Source organism: Ambystoma mexicanum, chromosome 1p, assembly GCF_040938575.1.
Source record: "Ambystoma mexicanum isolate Mex_15411 chromosome 1p, UKY_AmexF1_1, whole genome shotgun sequence".
Lineage (NCBI taxonomy): Eukaryota > Metazoa > Chordata > Amphibia > Caudata > Ambystomatidae > Ambystoma > Ambystoma mexicanum.
The window spans coordinates 648,475,572-648,497,613 of NC_090921.1; the positions used below are offsets into that span (position 1 = coordinate 648,475,572).

The 22,042-nt window shown below is 41.3% G+C and overlaps 1 protein-coding gene across 1 annotated transcript in view; it reads left to right on the forward strand.

Moving 5' to 3' along the window:
* Positions 1–14,434, forward strand: part of LOC138578307 (mas-related G-protein coupled receptor member H-like) — a 90,640-nt gene extending 76,206 nt beyond the window's left edge. Inside the window, exon 2 of the mRNA XM_069649698.1 lies at positions 10,280–14,434. Coding sequence (XP_069505799.1) covers positions 10,290–11,297 — 1,008 coding nt within the window. The 5' untranslated portion in view covers positions 10,280–10,289 and the 3' untranslated portion in view covers positions 11,298–14,434. The remainder of the gene's footprint in view (positions 1–10,279) is intronic.
* The last annotated feature ends 7,608 nt before the right edge of the window (positions 14,435–22,042 follow it).

Here is a 22,042-nt window from a genome sequence, read left to right on the forward strand (position 1 = left end):
AACCCAATTTTCCTTTATAAACCAACTCTAAAAACAGAATTTTCTTAAAATAGACCCAACAACACAAGGTGGATACATATACAATACAAATTACTAGTTTCACACACATACATTTCTATAACATAACAATACAATACATCAACATATAAAATTTATGCAGTGGTTTTAGCACTTCCAATCTCTGAGTATTATTAGCTCAGGTTAAACAGTCCCGACATGTTTCAGTTCCTCGTTGTGCTCATTGCATGAACCTTCTTCAGGGTAAGAACCCTTTTGTTTTTATTCTCCACCATGTAATCCAGGGCCACAAAAATACTCTTCAAATCGTACTCCTATAATTATTAAATACACAAAGACAAAAAACGAAGGGGTATCACTACACATCAACATCATCCAAATATGTAAGTCAGCTCTACACTACTAACTAAACTCCAGTCACATTGAAATTTAAACAATGTACTGGTAAGATTATAAATTAAATAAACAAGATAGCCACTACATACCTCATAAGTAGGATTTCTGTAGTGTGGGCGTGCCAAAGTTCACCCGAATAACCTCAGACCCCTTTAATTAAGTCTGTAAATATTTTCTTGGTGGTTCTTTAGTAACCAGGAACCTGATCACTGCTGCAAAGTAACATAAAACAAACAGTGGTGTGAGAAACACAACCACTACTCCCTCACTTCATCCCAATATCATGTAACCACAGACACTCTGTTGTGCTTTGATAACCGTGCTGACAAGAATGCCCGCCTCTGTAGTGCACCATTGTGTACCCATATCATTCAATATGATTACACCAGCCATATATCACCACTATCGTGCTGCTGAAACTACACCCTTCACCATGGCAATGTCACCAATTCAAAAAAATATATATATATACCTCCTTTGCAACGCCAATACTCCTGCGTAGATGCCGATACAAACAAAGTTTTTTTACATTTTCCTCATCGCTGGTAAGTTATCCAAGTATACATCCTACAACAGAGGAAACCAGATCAATACTCTTGCTAAAAAATACCACGTGTGTTTCCATAACGTACTTTGCCCTCTACAATGTAGTTTACTTAAAATAAGCCGCTATTTAAAAAAAAAACAAATGGATGCTCGTGTTGGAAAGTGACACGTGATTTCATAACGTGCTGTGCCGTCTACAATGCGAAATACTCAGTATACTCAGTATATACCTTGAATGCGAACAGAACTTCACCCGATATAGCTCTGGAAATCCAGAACTCAATTCCAGTCAGTACGGCGGTTCGGCTGCTGGCACCCTGCTCGCGTTGTGTGAAAAAGTTAACGTGCACTTTTGCTGCGACATAAACAAAGGACTAACACCCTTTGTTTCATAAAAATAGAAAGCGGATTACACACCATTGTAGCAAGGAACCCGGTATGTATGCAATGTCTCTAAGATACAAAGACACCGCATAACCACTAATCTAGTTATTGCCAAATTGAATAAGGATAGTAACTGCGCTAAATAGGGCAAAAAATTACCACTCAAAAGAAAAAACTTAAACATAATAATTATGGAGGCGCAAAGCTGACATGAACTCTACACGCCATATACTAGACCCTCATTGGCTACGACTAAACACGACTAAACACGACTGCCATGTCAGAAGCAAGGCCATAAACAAGAATGTAACAACTAGCATACACACACCATGGCAAGCAGAATTGTAACCACGAATGTAATTGACACTGGATTCCATGTTGGAGAAATTCAATATCCACATCCATAAATACGCCTGGCAGGTTAAAAAGACCCTGTGGATATAACACAACTAGGAGACCATTATTAACCCATGTTCTAAATACGATTTTTGTAGACAATTAGAGTCACCGAAACAACATCTGATGATTTATAAAACAAAGCATTCTCAGTACCTGAACCATATCAGAGCCATCACATAATATTTTTAAATTTCGGACCAATATCGTTTTTCAAGACACCATTTCTGTTCATACTATGGGAAGGAACAGTTGTAGAGGCAGAACTCTTTGTTGAATGGTTGAATGTACAGGACCCTTTCTTAAAATTTACTAAAGAGATCAACGCACAGGAAATCAACTTCTTAGATATCACCATATTTCACTATGAAGGCCATCTTAAAGTTAAACCCTACAACAAAAGAACTGACAAAAATGCTCTTCTCCATTTCTCCAGCCACCATGCTAATCATATCAAGGCCAACTTGCCCTTTGGGCAATTTTTGAGACTAAAGAGAAATAGTAGTTTGCAGCAGGAATATAAAGAAAGTGCAGCTCTTTTGTCTAGAAAATTATGTAGTAAAGGTTATCCAGCTAAATTGGTAAAGAGGTCTTCTAAAAGAGCTTTTAACAATAACCGAGAGGCATTATTAGAGAAAAGACAAAGAGACGACAAAGGGAATTTGATTGTATTTGTCAATACTTTTTCAAATTTGTCATATAAAATCAAAGGCATCATTAATAAGGCATGGAGAAAAGTGTGTAATGATAAATCGACTCCTCTCCCATTGGTGGCATTTAAGAAAAGCCAAAACATTAGAGAGATGCTTATGAGGAATGATATATCCATCAAACAACCATCAGAACCCAGACAAACCACATTGTGGGGTCTCCCACCTGTTAAGGGACATTTCCCCTGTGGAAAATGTGTTATGTGTGCCACGACGAAAGAAACCAAACAGATTATGTTGAATCCAAATATTAAGTGGGTTCTGAATGAAATGACCAACTGCAACACTGAAAATGTTGTTTATTTAATCATGTGTCCTTGCGGATTACAGTATGTAGGTAAAACCAACAGGAAATGTCGCACCCGCATGATAGAACATCGCAGTTGCCTAGAAAAATCAAGTACTGTTAGCACCTATGGTCAAACATTTTGTACAGATGAAACATTCTCACGAGGATTTCAGTTGGGTGATCTTAAAGAAAATATGTGGCAAAAATAAATCAGAAATAGATGGCAAACTCATCTTATTCGAACAAAAAATGATTTATAGGTGCCAAAGTCATATCATTGGTCTTAATGAAGAAATCGATTGGCCACATAAACAGAGATAAAGGGACACTTGATGGATATACATTCCTGTGGAGATATAGTTATATCTGATATGTCATTAGTGAGAAATATGAAGACATGTTATGGTCTAATGTATATGAACAGAAATGGTGTCTTGAAAAACGATATTGGTCCGAAATTTGAAAATATTATGTGATGGGTCTGATATGGTTCAGATACTGAGAATGCTTTGTTTTATAAATCATCAGATGTTGTTTGGGTGACTCTAATTGTCTACAAAAAAACGTATTTAGAACATGGGTTAATAATGGTCTCCTAGTTGTGTTATATCCACAGGATCTTTTTAACCTGCCTGGCGTATTTATGGATGTGGATATTGAGTTTCTCCAACATGGAATCCAGTGTCAATTACATTCGTGGTTACAATTCTGCTTGCATGGTGTGTGTATGCTAGTTGTTACATTCTTGTTTATGGCCTTGCTTCTGACATGGCAGTCGTGTTTAGTCATGTTTAGTCGTAGCCAGTGAGGGTCTAGTATATGGCGTGTAGAGTTCACGTCATCTTTGCGCCTCCATAATTAATATGTTTAAGTTTTTTCTTTTGAGTGGTAATTTTTTGCCCTATTTAGCGCAGTTACTATCCTTATTCAATTTGGCAATAACTAGATTAGTGGTTATGCGGTGTCTTTGTAGCTTAGAGACATTGCATGCATACCGGGTTCCTTGCTACAATGGAGTGTAATCCGCTTTCTATTTTTATGAAACAAAGGGTGTTAGTCCTTTGTTTATGTCGCAGAAAAAGTACACGTTAACTTTTTCACACAACGCAAGCAGGGTGCCGGCAGCCGAACCGCCGTACTGACTGGAATTGAGTTCTGGATTTCCGGAGCTATATCGGGTGAAATTCCGTTCGCATTCAAGGTAATAACCGCTTATACTGAGTATATCGCATTGTAGACGGCACAGCACGTTATGAAATCACGTGTCACTTTCCAACACGAGCATCCATTTGTTTTTTTTTTCAATAGCGGCTTATATTAAGTAAACTACATTGTAGAGGGCAGAGTACGTTATGGAAACACACGTGGTATTTTTTAGCAAGTGTATTGATCTGGTTTCCTCTGTTGTAGGATGTATACTTGGATAACTTACCAGCGATGAGGAAAATGTAAAAAACTTTGTTTATATCGCCATCTACGCAGGAGTATTGGCGTTGCAGAGGAGGTATATATATATATATTTTTGAATTAGTGACATTGCCATGGTGAAGGGTGTAGTTTCAGCAGTAAGATAGTGGTGATATATGGCTGGTGTAATCATATTGAATGATATGGGTACACAATGGTGCACTACAGAGGCGGGCATTTCTGTTCATATACATTAGACCATAACATGTCTTCATATTTCTCATTAATGACATATCAGATATAACTATATCTACACAGGAATGTATATCCATCAAGTGTCCCTTTATCTGTGTATGTGGCCAATCGATTTCTTCATTAAGACCAATGATATGACTTTGGCACCTATAAATCATTTTTTGTTCGAATAACATGAGTTTGCCATCTATTTCTGATTTATTTTTGCCACAGATTTTCTTTAAGATCACCCAACTGAAATCCTCGTGAGAATGTTTCATCTGTACAAAATGTTTGACCATAGCTGCTAACAGTACTTGATTTTTTATGCAACTGCGATGTTCTATCATGCGGGTGCGACATTTCCTGTTGGTTTTACCTACATACTGTAATCCGCAAGGACACGTGATTAAATAAACAACATTTTCAGTGTTGCAGTTGGTCATTTCATTCAGAACCCACTTAATATTTGGATTCAACATAATCTGTTTGGTTTCTTTCGTCGTGGCACACATAACACATTTTCCACAGGGGAAATGTCCCTTAACAGGTGGGAGACCCCACAATGTGGTTTGTCTGGGTTCTGATGGTTGTTTGATGGATATATCATTCCTGATAAGCATCTCTCTAATGTTTTGGCTTTTCTTAAATGCCACCAATGGGGGAGGAGTCGATTTATCATTATACACTTTTCTCCATGCCTTATTAATGATGCCTTTGATTTTATATGACAAATTTGAAAAAGTATTGACAAATACAATCCGATTCCCTTTGTCGTCTCTTTGTCTTTTCTCTAATAATGCCTCTCGGTTATTGTTAAAAGCTCTTTTAGAAGACCTCTTTACCAACTTAGCTGGATAACCTTTACTACATAATTTTCTAGACAAAAGAGCTGCACTTTCTTTATAGTCCTGCTGCAAACTACTATTTCTCTTTATTCTCAAAAATTGCCCAAAGGGCAAGTTGGCCTTGATATGTTTAGCATGGTGGCTGGAGAAATGGAGAAGAGCATTTTTGTCAGTTCTTTTGTTGTAGGGTTTAACTTTAAGATGGCCTTCATAGTGGAATATGGTGATATCTAGGAAGTTGATTTCCTGTGCGTTGATCTCTTTAGTACATTTTAAGAAAGGGTTCTGTACATTCACCATTCAACAAAAAGTTCTGCCTCTACAACTGTTCCTTCCCATAGTATAAAAATGTCATCTATGTACCGAAGCCATTTCAAAAGATGTTTTCTGTACGGGTTGGTAACCGGATAAATGAACATGTTTTCAAAATATTCCTCATACAAATTGGCAAGATTCGGTCCCATGGCAGCACCCATGGCTGTGCCCTCAATTTGTTCAAAAAATGCTCCTTGAAACTGGAAAAAATTACGAGTCAAAGCAAACTCAGCACACCACATAATGAAGGCATTACTTACAGGATGACCATCTTCCCTATCTCGTAGAATTTCTTCTATAACCTCCAAAGTGGCCCTTTGAGGAATGACTGTATACAAGGATTGTATATCCAGACTGATCAGAAAAGACTGACCTGAGGTGAAAGGCAAATTTTCAATTTTGTTGATAGCATCCGATGTATCTCTCAGATAGCTATCCATTTTGAGAAGAAATGGTCTTAAATAAAAATCAACAAATTTAGACAAAGGTTCAAGGATAGAGTTTACTCCAGAAACAATAGGTCTACCCGGAGGATTAGTAAGGCTTTTGTGCACTTTAGGTAGAATATTAAAAACGGGTACACGTCCTTGTTTTCTAATGAGGTAGTCACATTCCTGTTTACTAATCATTTCTGCTTCATATGCCCTCTGTACTTTGGCTTCTATGATCTCCATCATAGAAACTGATGGATCAGAAGGTATGGGATGACAGCTCGTGCCATCACTCAATAAGCGATGGCATTCCCCCACATAATCAACACGGTTCGATAGCACTATGGCTCCGCCTTTATCGGCTTGCCTCACTATTACGTCTTGTAGTCTGGCCAATTGCGAAATCAATTCTCGTTGAGCATTACCAAAATTAGAGTGATGCGGTATACCTTGTTGTTCCAATTTCTATACCTCTTTGAGAACCTGTTTCTCAAGGACACGAGATTCAGGTGTATAACTGTGGGTCGGGGCACTGAAAGTAGATTTATTTCTGAGACCCGTGTGATTAACATTCTCATACACATTGTCATTAAGAAAAAACTCATTCAAATGGACCTTCCCCATAAAACTGTGGAATTCAGATCTGAACTCGAAAGGATCATGATATTTAGTGGTAACAAAATTCAAACCCTTGTTGAGAACTATTTCCTCCTTAGTGCTCAAATTATAGTTAGATAAATTGATCACCATTGATTCCTCGCTCGACTGCGGGTTTGAATCTGGTTGCCCCAATCTCCTCGGTTGGGCCCCTGTCCTAAAAAAGGATGTCCTTGTCTTTGTTTATTCTGATAACGTTGTCCTCGACCTCTGCCACTCCCCCCTCCTTCTTGATTACTGGGGTCCGCAGAACCCGTACTCCCTTCTTCACTCGAGCTATAGGAGGTGTTACGAAAATGTACCCTTTTCTTAAACGGGGCTTGAATGTTAGTACCCTGATGATTGTTGCCGAACTTATAGCCATCAACGATATAGGGAAATGCTTTTTCGTATGAAAATGTGGAGAGATCTTTTTTCATCCTCTTAATGCGGTCAAGATTGGTGTCATTTTTAAATTCTGTTAGTTCTTTGAGATGTAAATCTAACTTGATTTTAAAAGCATCAAGATCAAGATATTTTTTTATTTCCTCTTGTAGTTTAGAAATATCAATTTCAATTTTTTTAGATACTTCTGTGGCCGTATCTATTATAAGGACTAGTCAATCCCGACCGCACTTATTAGAAATATAGCTCCATTTTATCTTGAATTCTGGATTATCCATAAATAACCTCGGCTCATTTCTAACTATGAGGCCTTGAGGTAGTGCTTGGTTCTTAATATATTGTAACATGATGACCCCATGTAATTCTGTACGAATTAAACGTTTTCTGAGTTGGGCCAACTCGTCCCATTGGTCATTATTCTTGTTAAAAATACCATCATCCGCGTCTGCCAAAGCAGACAGGGACTCTAATAATTTTTGTATGTGTTCTTCACTGTATGCAAGACATTTATCTGAGGCGGTCGCCATAATGGTCACTAGTCAATATAACCAGTAGGGAAAACAAACACAATTCTACAACATTTAGGACAAAAACTATTCCTTTAACAGACTGAACCTCGAGATCCTATTTTCCAAAAATGCCTTCGAGACCACAATGAGCCTCCTAGAAATCTACCTTAACAAAGGCATATAGTTCCCCTTGTTTAATACTCCCTCTCTCTCACGGTCAGGGGATAACCATACATTTTTATCATATAAAGGAGACAGAAATTACATTCCTTCACTAAATACTGATCTATACATATTGTATGATGCGGAAGAACCCTCTTTGTACCAATAGTCTTGAAAAAATAGACTTAGTACCCAGTTGTTTTTTCACAATATCAAAAAACAGTTTATTTTAATAGGTTAAATCATAACCCAATTTTCCTTTATAAAACCAACTCTAAAAACAGAATTTTCTTAAAATAGACCCAACAACACAAGGTGGATACATATACAATACAAATTACTAGTTTCACACACATACATTTCTATAACATAACAATACAATACATCAACATATAAAATGTATGTAATGGTTTTAGCACTTCCAATCTCTGAGTATTATTAGTTCAGGTTAAACAGTCCCGACATGTTTCAGTTCCTTGTTGCGCTCAATGCATGAACCTTCTTCAGGGGAAGAACCCTTTTGTTTTTATTCTCTGTTTTTATTGCCATGGTGAAGGGTGTGGTTTCAGCAGCACGATAGTGGTGATATATGGCTGGTGTAATCATATTGAATGATATGGGTACACGATGGTGCACTACAGAGGCGGGCATTCTTGTCAGCATGGTTATCAAAGCACAACAGAGTGTCTGTGGTTACATGATATTGGGATGAAGTGAGGGAGTAGTGGTTGTGTTTCTCACACCACTGTTTGTTTTATGTTCCTTTACAGCAGTGATCAGGTTCCTGGTTATTAAAGAACCACCAAGAAAATATTTACAGACTTAATTAAAGGGGTCTGAGGTTCTTCGGGTGCACTTTGGCACACCCACACTACAGAAATCCTACTTATGAGGTATGTAGTGGCTATCTTGTTTATTTAATTTATAATCTTACCAGTACATTGTTTAAATTTCAATGTTACTGGAGTTTAGTTAGTAGTGTAGAGCTGACTTACATATTTGGATGATGTTGATGTGTAGTGATACCCCTTCGTTTTTTGTCTTTGTGTATTTAATAATTATAGGAGTACGATTTGAAGAGTATTTTTGTGGCCCTGGATTACATGGTGGAGAATAAAAACAAAAGGGTTCTTCCCCTGAAGAAGGTTCATGCATTGAGTGCAACGAAGAACTGAAACATGTCGGGACTGTTTAACCTGAGCTAATAATACTCAGAGATTGGAAGTGTTAAAACCTCTACATAAATTTTATATGTTGATGTATTGTATTGTTATGTTATAGAAATGTATGTGTGTGAAACTAGTAATTTGTATTGTATCCACCTTCTGTTGTTGGGTCTATTTTAAGAAAATTCTGTTTTTAGAGTTGGTTTTATAAAGGAAAATTGGGTTGTGATTTAACCTATTAAAATAAACAGTTTTTTGATATTGTGAAAAAACAACTAGGTACTAAGTCTATTTTTTCAAGACTATTGGTACAAAGAGGGTACTTCCGCATCATACAATATGTATAGATCAGTATTTAGTGAAGGAATGTAATTTCTGTCTCCTTTATATGATAAAAATGTATGGTTATCCCCTGACCGTGAGAGAAAGGGAGTATTAAACAAGGGGAACGATATGCCTTTGTTAAGGTAGATTAAGACATATAATGTAATGTTTGTTTGTTTTTTAAAATTTTGTAGAGGCTCTGTTACGTTTGTAGTAGAACCATACACAAATAAAATAAAAAAAATAAAAAAGAAATAATTACAATAATACTTGACATGCAGTTATAATTGTTATAATATGGAAGTAACTGGCCATACAATGCTGATGTGGCATATCTATGGCAGTGCCTTGGCCTATGCTGATTGTATTGGGTAAAACCCTGCTGTATCATTACACCATCCATGGCATATGAAGGCAGCACCCTTGTTAAAATGTGGTCGGTATCTAAACTATTCTTGCTCAATTTAGTACCTATTTAAACCACTTTTGGCGATGTCACTTCTGGTGATGTCACCAGAGTTAAAGATGAACTGATGCCATCCGGGTAAAAGTTCATGTGTCACCCCTTCCTGTGATGTGATCAGGTGTGTGATATCACTTCCCTACCCCGGGCCTTTTCGTGAATCGATGTCCCTGAATCCAGTTCCAATCTAACTTAAGACTGAGTGATCTGCTTCCCCTTGCATACTCCCCAGGTTGCTTGTAGATCACTGACTGACCTCGACTTCCACGTTGTTAGATTCCTGTTCCCTCGTATCTCTGGTTCCTTCACCATGTACTTCCTCCTTTGACTTGTACAGCAATCTCTTGCTCCCGAAGCTATATCTGCTCTCAAAAAATACTTCATAAGAATCATAATGTCTTGTTTTCTGAAAGGTTTGTGAGAGGGATGGTCAGTCTGCTGCGCCCTGTTCCAATTTCTCACATTATCCATCATAAATGATATGCGAGTCTCAAAATACAGTTGGAGTGCTTATTTTAAATGTGCTAGATTGAAGACGCAACATGATTCTATTGGATTGTGATCTCTTTTGTTTTCTGAAACAATTATTGTTCTGGTTTAATTACTTATCTCTGCTATTGTCTCTGTTCCATTTTGACAGGTCAGAGAAAATGAGTGAAGTCCCTGATGGGCCCACCAGGTGGGAGGACCTCGACAGCTCTCTCAGCTCTACAGGGACTGAAGATTACGATATTTTTGCAGATTTTAATGACACAGAAAATTATTATTCCGATTATTTATCGTATGTGGCTGTATTCTCCTTCCTCATTGCCATTTGTCTCTTTGGAGTTGCTGGGAATGGGATAGTTTTCTGGAACTTGATGTTTCGCTTTTCCAGGAGTCCCTTTACCACATACATTTTGAATCTGGCTACTGCAGATTTTCTTTTTCTTTTAATATTCTCCATTATGTTCCTGATTCTCCTGATGGACATTCACGGATTGATCAGCAAAGCTGTTTCCTATGAGATTCCCTTTCTGATGGCTCTATTCGGGTATCTCACCAGCCAGTGCCTCCTCACATCCATCAGTGTCGAGAGGTGTCTGTCAATCCTATACCCCATCTGGTATAAATGCCACCGTCCCAGGCACCAGTCTGCCATTGTATGCACCATTTTATGGGCCCTGTCATGTACAATTCTTGCAGCAGAGCTTTTTTATTTTGTCCAAAGAGAGGAATCTACAGGACTGGACATATTTAAGAATGTTCTATTGTTTTGTATTTTTCTACCCCTGATGATTCTGTCCAATCTGATACTGCTTATCAGGATCTGCAAGACCTCCATGAAGCGCCACCCACCGAGACCCTACATTCTTATCATCACCACGGTTCTTGTGTTTCTTGTCCTCTCTGCCCCATTCTCGTTGACCAGTTTTCTTGAAATGTTTCACATTGTTTCTGTTGACTCTTTTACAATGGTTTATCTAATCAGCTTCTGCCTTAACAGTAGCCTCAACCCTGTTATCTACTTCCTTGTGGGGAGCCTCAGACGGCGAGGACAAAGGGGCTTTTTTAAAGCGGCTCTTAGGAATGCCTTTAAAGAAGAGCCTGAGTCATCTCGGCTTGAAGAAAGCACCTCCACGCACCAAGAGAGTCTTAGAATGAGTGCTCCACTTTAATTCTTCAGCAGCACTATGGACATTCCATATCTTCAGGATATTGCAACATAATGGAAGCCTTGCTTCATGTTTCTGCTAGACATACCAGCCGTCCCAAATGACGAACACTCACTGACCAATGTGATAAAGAACAGTGACCAATTAAGACTACACAGGCTTTTGGGTTTCATGCATTCTTTCCATTCTTACAAACTGTCCCCTAATGTCGGAGTATGTCAACAGCAAGCTCTGTAGACTTCTTTCAGTGAAGGCATGTTTTGTTAATGGATAAATAACATTTTAGCAAGGATGAATTAATTATTTCGTTTCAAACAGTCAACATCTTCAACATCTGTAGAAGTCTTAATTTAAGGTTTATAGTAGGTTTTGGAAGGTTCAGTTTACATTGTGTACTGTGAGCATTCTGCACTTTGTAAAGGTTAAAAGGGCACAATACGATTTGAGTACATTCAGTTTCTGAAAGGAATAGCTTGCTACACGTCTCACCCATTGTGTGTGTGTGCATGTATGTCTATGTGCAACAGTAGAGCAGTAGGCAAGGAAGGAAATGACACTGAAAATTTTCTGGTTCTTCACCTCCAACTTTGCAGTATTGTTGGTCTTCGCCTGGTTTCTGCTAAAAAAGGACTTTGGGACGGAATAAAAGTGATGTCCGATATAGGCAGAAATTGGGCCTCATTATATGTTTGGTGGTCTCCTTCCAGTAAATCCGGTGGGATACTACCAAACGGAATTACCGTTACTGGCACTCAGTCTGGCAGAATTACCGCCAGATTCCGAGTGCCAGAAGAGCAGTTACTCCCCATTCCATGGAGTCCTATAAGGCTCCATGGGGGTAGTTGCCAGTATTACCAGTGCCGATAATACCAGCAATTTTTGCTGGTTGGTTGCCGGAATTACCTCCAGCGTCGAGCTGAAGGTAATTTCGGCTACTCCAAAAGCAAACTCGGAGTTGGCCAGTGAGGTAACATGCCAGTAACCTGAATTACCGGCACTATAATATTGCACCAGCCAACTCCTAATGCGGCCCAATGGTGGCCAACCCTGCTAGATATGACCCATCACCCAAGTTAAGGGTGTGTGTTTGTACATACATGTGTGTTTGTGTTGTGTCTATGTTTTAATGTGTGTTGACTTGGGCTGATTATACAGAAAGTACCTTTTGCACAATTTAACACAATGCATTCTGGCCATTGCTCAAGTCAATTCTTTTTTTTTAAACTGTATTTTAGCTTTCAACAATAGTGCCTTTTCCTTTTTTACCACTTCCTTTTAGTCCAACTACATCTTCTTGTCTTTTTCTTCAAAATCACAACGTAGTCTCTTTTATGATATCTACTTTTCTCTTTTCCCTTCTTACCTGTCTCACTCCATTTGATGAGTTTTCCTATCTGCTAATTCTGCAGCGTGAGCTTCTACTCTTCTCTCCACCCTTAATGCTTCTCGTCCATATGAATCCTTTGTTCCCTCATTTAAACCTCGCTAACCTTGGCTGACTCCAGCTTTACTCTTCTCCTTCTTTCGCACGCCATGCAGATTGACGTTGGCAGATGACCGAAGGTTTAGATGATCATTAGCCTCTGCCATCCCTTCATACATCATATGATACTGAACTATTTATTTCCAAAGAAAACGTGCTATGGTGATCTATATTTTACACATTCACCTCACCCATGCATTGATTCCCAGCTCCTTCATTGGATCATGCCTCCTCCCTTGCCTGACCCTTCTCTTTCTTCTTTTCTTTCCCCTACTGACTTTGCTATATTCATTACTACTAATCTCTCTTCTTCATTCTTCTCTGTCATCTAGTTTAGTCTTCATTTTTCTGCTTTTCTTCCTATGTCTTCCTATTTCTCTCTTGTTACTTCTTTTGTTTTATTTTTCTGCCTTGTCTGATTATGACACATCTAGTTTTCTGACCTGTGCTCATCCTCCTACTTCTCCTGCTGATCCTGTACCATCACCTCTGATCCCTAAAGCCTACCCCTTCATTATTTCCTGTCTGATGCTTCTTTGTAACATTTACTGACCAGGTGGCAACCTTTCCTTCTGATTTTAGGCATGCAATCGTTATTCCTATTGCCAAGAAGCCCTCTCTTGACCCTTCATCATATTTCTCTAATCCCTTTTTTTCACAAAAGTCTTGAACGTGTTTTTCTCCCCACTTCAATGAAACTGCCTTGCTTTGTTTCTAACTCTTTACTTTCACCACAATACTGTAAGCACTATGCAATTCTAGTTTTACTTGATCTTTCTGCTGCTGTCAGTGCTGTTTGTCACATGATTGTGGTATCCACTCTATCCATTTTAGGATTATTTGGCTCAGTGGTAGGATGGTTCAGCTCGTATCATACAGAGCTACTCTGTTTCGTGGTTACATTTCTTCTGTTTTCCATTCTTGGTGCTCCTATTTTTGCACTATAATATTCTTGACCGGGTTAGTGTTTTGCATTTTTGAATAATTCACCTTTCATTCTGCTAGCCCACTGAACTCCTTTAGTGTGTCAATGAGCTTGGGTTGCTTTGTTTTCTTGTCAAACCCGAGATCAGCATATTATGTGCATATATAATACGTTTATTTTCCCAAGGGTTATGACCTTTATTTATGTGCTTTTCCTGATGGATTCCACTATGGGTCCGAATGCTAGGTTGAAGAGTAGCGGTGACAGGGGGCACCCCATCAGTGTAACCTGTAAAAAATGATCTGGTCCAATTGGCCATGTACAACGCCTTAAACAATTGTGTTATATGTACATAGAGGTTTTTTTAAATAAACTTTTAGCTTTCAAATTATATTTAATATATATCTTAGGCTGCTGAACAATGGCAGTTATTTCATTGTATTCTTTTGCACAACACGACTAACTGTAGACATTAACATGTTGGTGTTACTGTTCAACAGTATTTATAAACATGTTGTGGCTTGTGTTATATTTCTTATGTTCACTTGTTTAGTGGTTGCCAGGCTCTCAGTTCCTGGCATCATAACATGTTGTCAGGCCTCCCAGACAACTTGGAATCATACAACATTTCACAGTCATGTGTATATATTGAGGTGCTGTGCATGTTCAATAGAGAAATGACATTTTGAACAGAAGTGCCTCCTTTCACAATAAATAACTTTTCTAAAATAACTTACCCGCCTCCTGTGGATGATTCGGGAAACTTCAAACCCCTTGATCATGCTGATTATTTTTTCCTCAAGCCCATTCTATGAAAAAGCTTTAAAGAGGAAAATTGCGCCTGACTCTATTGAATAACTGCTCAATTATTCACTTGGGGATTCTACATCATTTAATAGTGGGGATACCCAGTCTCCAATTATGGAGTGAGTATTTGCAAATATGGGCGGACATTGGCAATCTTATCCTTCACTTGGCATGTCAGTTGTAGGGTACATTTAGTATATGGCTCTGGTCTTCGGTGGAGTTGGTGGCCATATTCATGGATCCGCAAATCCATCACGACAACAGTTCAAGATGTCCAGCCTCTTAACCATGCTGAAGCACAGTATGGAATGTATTTTTTGGGATGGATGCAAAGGATCTGCAAATAAACCATCATTATATCTCTAGTGCACACATGCTCAGTAGAGAGATCATTTTTGAGAATGATTTAACAAATGCCAAAAGCACTTTCACCATTCTGCAAAATGCACTGAAATCTCAGTAAGCCCAAAGTACATGTTCATTTAGCTGATGTTTTTCCTGAATTCGTTTTCCAAAATCTCCTTAGTGAGATCTAAATGAGAAACACAATTTGTAGGCTTCAACTACAATTTATTTATTTTACATTTAAAATGTATGACACACAACCAGACACAGAGGTATCAAAGCGTTGAACAGAAATACAACCTATGGAAACAGCACAAGAACAAAACACATGAAATCAGTTACAACTATGAAAAAACAGAATGATTTAAGAATAGGATAAAGAAAGCAAGTGTGTCTCAGGATCCTTTGCAAAAGTCCATGACAAAGAAGAGGAATGTAAGGGGTTAATGTTTTCCAGGGACAAAAGGCAGCCGCTCGAGAAGGCTTGAAGTGAATAGCGAGTACATTTAAAATGGGGGAATGGTCAGTCTTAAAATGTACTTGCACTGGATAGTTCTTGATCTAGCAGAGATGGATAGATTGGCAGCAAGATGAAGAGGCTTGGACAGAACCCCAGCTTAGTAAAGCATCAGATCGCAAAGGTGTACGAGTAACCAGTGAAGAGAAATTACATTTATGCAAATGTGCTCAAATCTTCAAGTCCAAATTATGGGAAATGACAGGTGAGCCATGAAATAGAGTAGAAATCGAGAACATGATTGACTCTCAAGCAAATGATCACAGTGCATCATTCATGTCAGTGACATGACACAATAAATACAATAAAAACAATAACTAAAAACAATAATCATTCCTTCATTTCATCCGTTAAATGTGAACAATATCCAATGGCGTCTCCCTTTTCCTGAGGATGAACTCCCTAGCATTAAATGTTGCAAAATATTCAGTGTAAATTGGTTAACCAAAATCATTAACCAATCTTCTTTGAAAACATCCCTTTCATTAGAAAGTAGATCTCTTTGAAACTTTAAAGATGCTTTCAATCTCCTCCAAAAAGGAGTGCGCCTGCTAATTTCAATGTGGGGCACATGTCACTCTTTAGTGACTGAGACTTTTAACAAGAGGAGGTTAGTATTTCATCGCCATACGCTGAAGAGGGGCAATGACTAATGAAGCACACGTTGGCCCTTGGCCCAATAAAAAACCTAAAGGCAATCAAAACAAAACAGAGAAAGGTAGGAGAAGATGCAATTCTTATTTCTCCTGCTACTTTTTAGGCCAATAAAAACCTAAAGGCAATCAAAACAAAAGCGAGCAATCTAGGAGAAGATGTAATTCTTATTTCTCCTGCTACTTTTTAGGCCATCAAGAAAGAGGATTCCCACAACCAATTTATGGCCCCTATGTTTGTAGCTGATCTGCAACAAATGGGAACTTCCTATTTTTGTGAGGTGGATTTGAGGAGGTTGAAGAGGCACTTGAAATTTTTGAAAGGTGATGGGATTAGTAGTGCTTGTATTGTCTTTAATGTACTTGAAAAGAAGAAACGCAGATTGCAGAGTTTTGTAAAAGGAAACACTTAAATGTATGTCTAGTAAGATCCCTGTATAGCAGCTGCAATAAGTGGGACAACACTGGAAATGGAGGCCATCTTCTTTGCTAAAGCTGCATGGATCGGAAGGAGTGATCTTCTTATGTTATTAAATTACAAGCAGGGTGTATAATGTGTCAGATCATTGTAAATATGAATCAGAGAGTTATAAATATGCATTATGCATTTCTAGGACTTCATGGGAAGCTGTCCCATTAGTAGCACTGCCGCTGGTTTCCATGCCGGGTGACATGAGTGAGAAGGATGAAGCTGATCTAAGGGTCTTCGGTACTGCCAGAAGAAATAATCTGATTGTAACCCAGAACTTGGCAAGCAAAGCAGATAGGCTGGAGAGAATGAGAGATTATCCATCAAGGAGAGTGGATTGGCTGGGGTATAAGAAGGAAACATGGATGACCATGCATACTGACAGGATGGTCGGGGCAGGGAAAAGCATCTGTTTGGTGCTAAAGAAAGAGAAGAAAGAGAAGAGGGAATGGTCAACATGATCCTCTATCTGATACAGGAAAGAGATGGAAAATTAGAGAAAGGAGATGGAGGGGCAGGTAAGCCGGGCAGAAAGGAAACAAAGGGGGGGCTTCACCCAGAAGGGAGGCAAGTGTAAGAGCTAATGCAAGAGATACCTGTGAACAACATTTGGGGTTATTTGATTTGTCTCAATACAGTCAGCCATTGTATTATCCACTGTACCTGCCCCTTAAAGTAAGGCATGGACAGAGTGAATTGGGTGTATAAGTTTACTTCCACAACAGGACAACACCTAGAATGAGCCCACAAATGGTGTGAAGAAGGGAAGAGGCCAAAGCATCACTTTGTCAGATGACATGATTGTGTATCCATTTTTGTAGGTAAAAACACAGTAAAGGAAATGGAAGATGAAGTGGAAACGGTGGATGTAGCAAGAATGCCCTAGTATAGAAAGAGACACCGCAAAATTGGGATTTAGTTTATGGTTAACTGAGAGGTTTGGCTCCTAGTAATGGTGTGTAATGAGTTCCACAGTCAAGAAGAATAATGGTGGGAAGTCCTGGCTATAGAAAAATGAGTGAAGGAGGTGGGCCAGTAGGTTGAGCAGGAGATGAACAGGTACTCAAATAAAAGTGCTCTGTGGGTTGCTGTGTGCTGGGCTGATGGAAATCAGCATATTTTGCCAGATCAGTGCATTTTGCCAGAGAAAAGAGGTCACAAGATATATGATTTTGAGAAGTGAAGATACAGGGCATATCCTTTATAATGGAAAGATTAGGTGGGGTTGAGAAGGAGAGGGTAAACACAGACTAATAGAAATGGACAAGAAATGGGCACCCAAGCTGAAAAACATTGACAAAGACAGGGCAAAGTGGTGCGGGCAAGGGAAGGAACAGTGTGACGTGCACTTGTGACATAAGAACAGTGGTGCCAAGTTTGTAATAGCAGGTTCTGCTCGTTTGGCCACTCCACGATAACAAAGACCTGAGAGGGCGAGCACAGGAAAAGAATCATCGTGGCATGTATGTGGGAATAATGTATTGACTTTGCGTACAATTAATGGGATACAAACAAAAAAGAAAAAGAGTCTCAGCAGAGTTTGTTAAATAATGTAAATAGTTAGACAGAGAAGTATGTTGTAATAAAAGATCAAATTAGAAAAATAGGTAACTATCAGTCAGGTCACCAGTTCTCATAACAGTAGATAACTTGACATCAGCATTTCCTTGCAAAGTATCCAAAACTGAGCTAAGCCATATTGAAATACAAAGATGAAATTAGGAGAACCCATGTCAGCTGTGGGAAAATAGCACGTTTGGTGTAAAATGAGTTCAGTGCACACATGGGCAGGACCCTTTAACCTGTTAGGGAACCTCATATGGAGCTCCGAGTTCACTAAATGGCACCCAAACGTCATTTCCAGAAACAGTCCATTTAGTGTATCTGTGGGACTTTTTTTCTTGACAAAAAGATCTTCGGTGGACCATCATCGAGAAAGTAAAATGCCCCAGAAGAGGGGGCGACATGGCCAGTTTATTACTTAAAAAAGAACAAAGATGGGTGTTCCGACTGAAAACAGATGTAACAGGGCTTAATGATAACATCCCGTGGCACTCACTGGCCCTGAGCATGTGAGGGTCCTCACACTCTCTGAGCTTCCCAGTGGGTCTTCATAAACAAACCCCCCTGGGTTGTGCTCCAGTCATTTTCTGAAGTATCCTTTGGTTAGCCCTAGTATAGACTCTTCTTTGCCCACTGTGCATCTGGCCACACCCCTATGACACAGGCCTAATGGTAATAGATACCTAGGCACTTTCCCCTGGTCACCTCAGCTCTCCCAAAATGAGGGTACCTTGTGTATGTCTTGGCTATCGTAAGTTATCCTGCTTGCCTCACCATGGAGATTTTCCTCACATGTCTGCAAGCTCTGCCTAACTTCCTGGTCAGACGTCTCGAGCTGCCCACATAAACGAACGTACTTTGGTCCTATCAGCTCTGTGAATCAGACACGGGCTTATGACCATCAGGGTTTCAGCGAAGCCTGTACACATAGTCAGACCCTCCCCTGTGAGGGCACTAGCGTACTTGTGGGTTGCCGTTGTACTTATGGGCACCACAGGCATCCTTTCTTGACTTCCGCCTGACCTCGCATGGTCTCCACCATACAGACCAATGAGCTTGCCTGACTTCCGGCCCAGGTGTCTCTCTCTGCTCACGTAGCAAAAACAAAGAGGTGATGGCTGGAAGGCTTAGAGTTAATCTTAACCACTGGCAATGCTCTGGGCAACCCTCCAGACCACCGTTCTTCGCCTGCCAAGCCATTACAGAAGGGAAAGACCATATGCAAATCAGGCTTGGCCCCACCCAAAGAGGGGCAGTCCAGCCCAAACTGCTAGGCCACATCCCTTCTGCACAAGACCACAAGCATCCCCAAACATGTTTCGCCCTTGTTGGGGCTCATCAGTGAGGTGTAGCCTGGGTCTCTAGGCCCAGCAGGCACGGGACCCACGTCTGGGCATACCCGTCTCACTCGGGGTGACATAGCAAAAACAAAGAGATGATGGCTGGAAGGTTTAGACTTAATCTTAACCACTGGCAATGCTCTGGGCAACCCTCCAGACCACTGTTCTTCGCCTGCCAAGCCATTACAGAAGGGAAAGACCATATGCAAATCAGGCTTGGCCCCACCCCAAGAGGGGCAGTCCAGCCCGAACTGCTAGGCCACATCCCTTCTGCACGAGACCACAAGCATCCCCAAACATGTTTCGCCCTTGTTGGGGCTCATCAGTGAGGAGTAGCCTGGGTCTCTAGGCCCAGCAGGCACGGGACCCACGTCTGGGCATACCCGTCCCACTCGGGGTGACATAGCAAAAACAAAGAGGTGATGGCTGGAAGGTTTAGACTTAATCTTAACCACTGGCAATGCTCTGGGCAACCCTCCAGACCACCGTTCTTCACCTGCCAAGCCATTACAGAAGGGAAAGACCATATGCAAATCAGGCTTGGCCCCACCCCAAGAGGGGCAGTCCAGCCCAAACTGCTAGGCCACATCCCTTCTGCACGAGACCACAAGCATCCCCAAACATGTTTCGCCCTTGTTGGGGCTCATCAGTGAGGTGTAGCCTGGGTCTCTAGGCCCAGCAGGCACGGGACCCACGTCTGAGCATACCCGTCTCACTCGGGGTGACATAGCAAAAACAAAGAGATGATGGCTGGAAGGTTTAGACTTAATCTTAACCACTGGCAATGCTCTGGGCAACCCTCCAGACCACTGTTCTTCGCCTGCCAAGCCATTACAGAAGGGAAAGACCATATGCAAATCAGGCTTGGCCCCACCCCAAGAGGGGCAGTCCAGCCCGAACTGCTAGGCCACATCCCTTCTGCACGAGACCACAAGCATCCCCAAACATGTTTCGCCCTTGTTGGGGCTCATCAGTGAGGAGTAGCCTGGGTCTCTAGGCCCAGCAGGCACGGGACCCACGTCTGGGCATACCCGTCCCACTCGGGGTGACATAGCAAAAACAAAGAGGTGATGGCTGGAAGGTTTAAAATTAATCTTAACCACTGGCAATGCTCTGGGCAACCACCCTCTAGACCACCGTTCTTCGCCTGCCAAGCCATTACAGAAGGGAAAGACCATATGCAAATCAGGCTTGGCCCCACCCCAAGAGGGGCAGTCCAGCCCGAACTGCTAGGCCACATCCCTTCTGCACGAGACCACAAGCATCCCCAAACATGTTTCGCCCTTGTTGGGGCTCATCAGTTAGGAGTAGCCTGGGTCTCTAGGCCCAGCAGGCACGGGACCCACGTCTGGGCATACCCGTCCCACTCGGGGTGACATAGCAAAAACAAAGAGGTGATGGCTGGAAGGTTTAGACTTAATCTTAACCACTGGCAATGCTCTGGGCAACCCTCGCCTGCCAAGCCATTACAGAAGGGAAAGATCATATGCAAATCAGGCTTGGCCCCACCGCAAGAGGGGCAGTCCAGCCCGAACTGCTAGGCCACATCCCTTCTGCACGAGACCACAAGCATCCCCAAACATGTTTCGCCCTTGTTGGGGCTCATCAGTGAAGAGTAGCCTGGCTCTCTAGGCCCAGCAGGCACGGGACCCACGTCTGGGCATACCCGTCCCACTCGGGGTGACATAGCAAAAACAAAGAGGTGATGGCTGGAAGGTTTAGACTTAATCTTAACCACTGGCAATGCTCTGGGCAACCCTCCAGACCACCGTTCTTCGCCTGCCAAGCCATTACAGAAGGGAAAGACCATATGCAAATCAGGCTTGGCCCCACCCCAAGAGGGGCAGTCCAGCCCAAACTGCTAGGCCACATCCCTTCTGCACGAGTCCACAAGCATCCCCAAACATGTTTCGCCCTTGTTGGGGCTCATCAGTGAGGAGTAGCCTGGGTCTCTAGGCCCAGCAGGCACGGGACCCACGTCTGGGCATACCCGTCCCACTCGGGGTGACATAGCAAAAACAAAGAGGTGATGGCTGGAAGGTTTAGACTTAATCTTAACCACTGGCAATGCTCTGGGCAACCCTCCAGACCACCGTTCTTCACCTGCCAAGCCATTACAGAAGGGAAAGACCATATGCAAATCAGGCTTGGCCCCACCCCAAGAGGGGCAGTCCAGCCCAAACTGCTAGGCCACATCCCTTCTGCACGAGACCACAAGCATCCCCAAACATGTTTCGCCCTTGTTGGGGCTCATCAGTGAGGAGTAGCCTGGGTCTCTAGGCCCAGCAGGCACGGGACCCACGTCTGGGCATACCCGTCCCACTCGGGGTGACATAGCAAAAACAAAGAGGTGATGGCTGGAAGGTTTAGAATTAATCTTAACCACTGGCAATGCTCTGGGCAACCACCCTCTAGACCACCGTTCTTCGCCTGCCAAGCCATTACAGAAGGGAAAGACCATATGCAAATCAGGCTTGGCCCCACCCCAAGAGGGGCAGTCCAGCCCGAACTGCTAGGCCACATCCCTTCTGCACGAGACCACAAGCATCCCCAAACATGTTTCGCCCTTGTTGGGGCTCATCAGTTAGGAGTAGCCTGGGTCTCTAGGCCCAGCAGGCACGGGACCCACGTCTGGGCATACCCGTC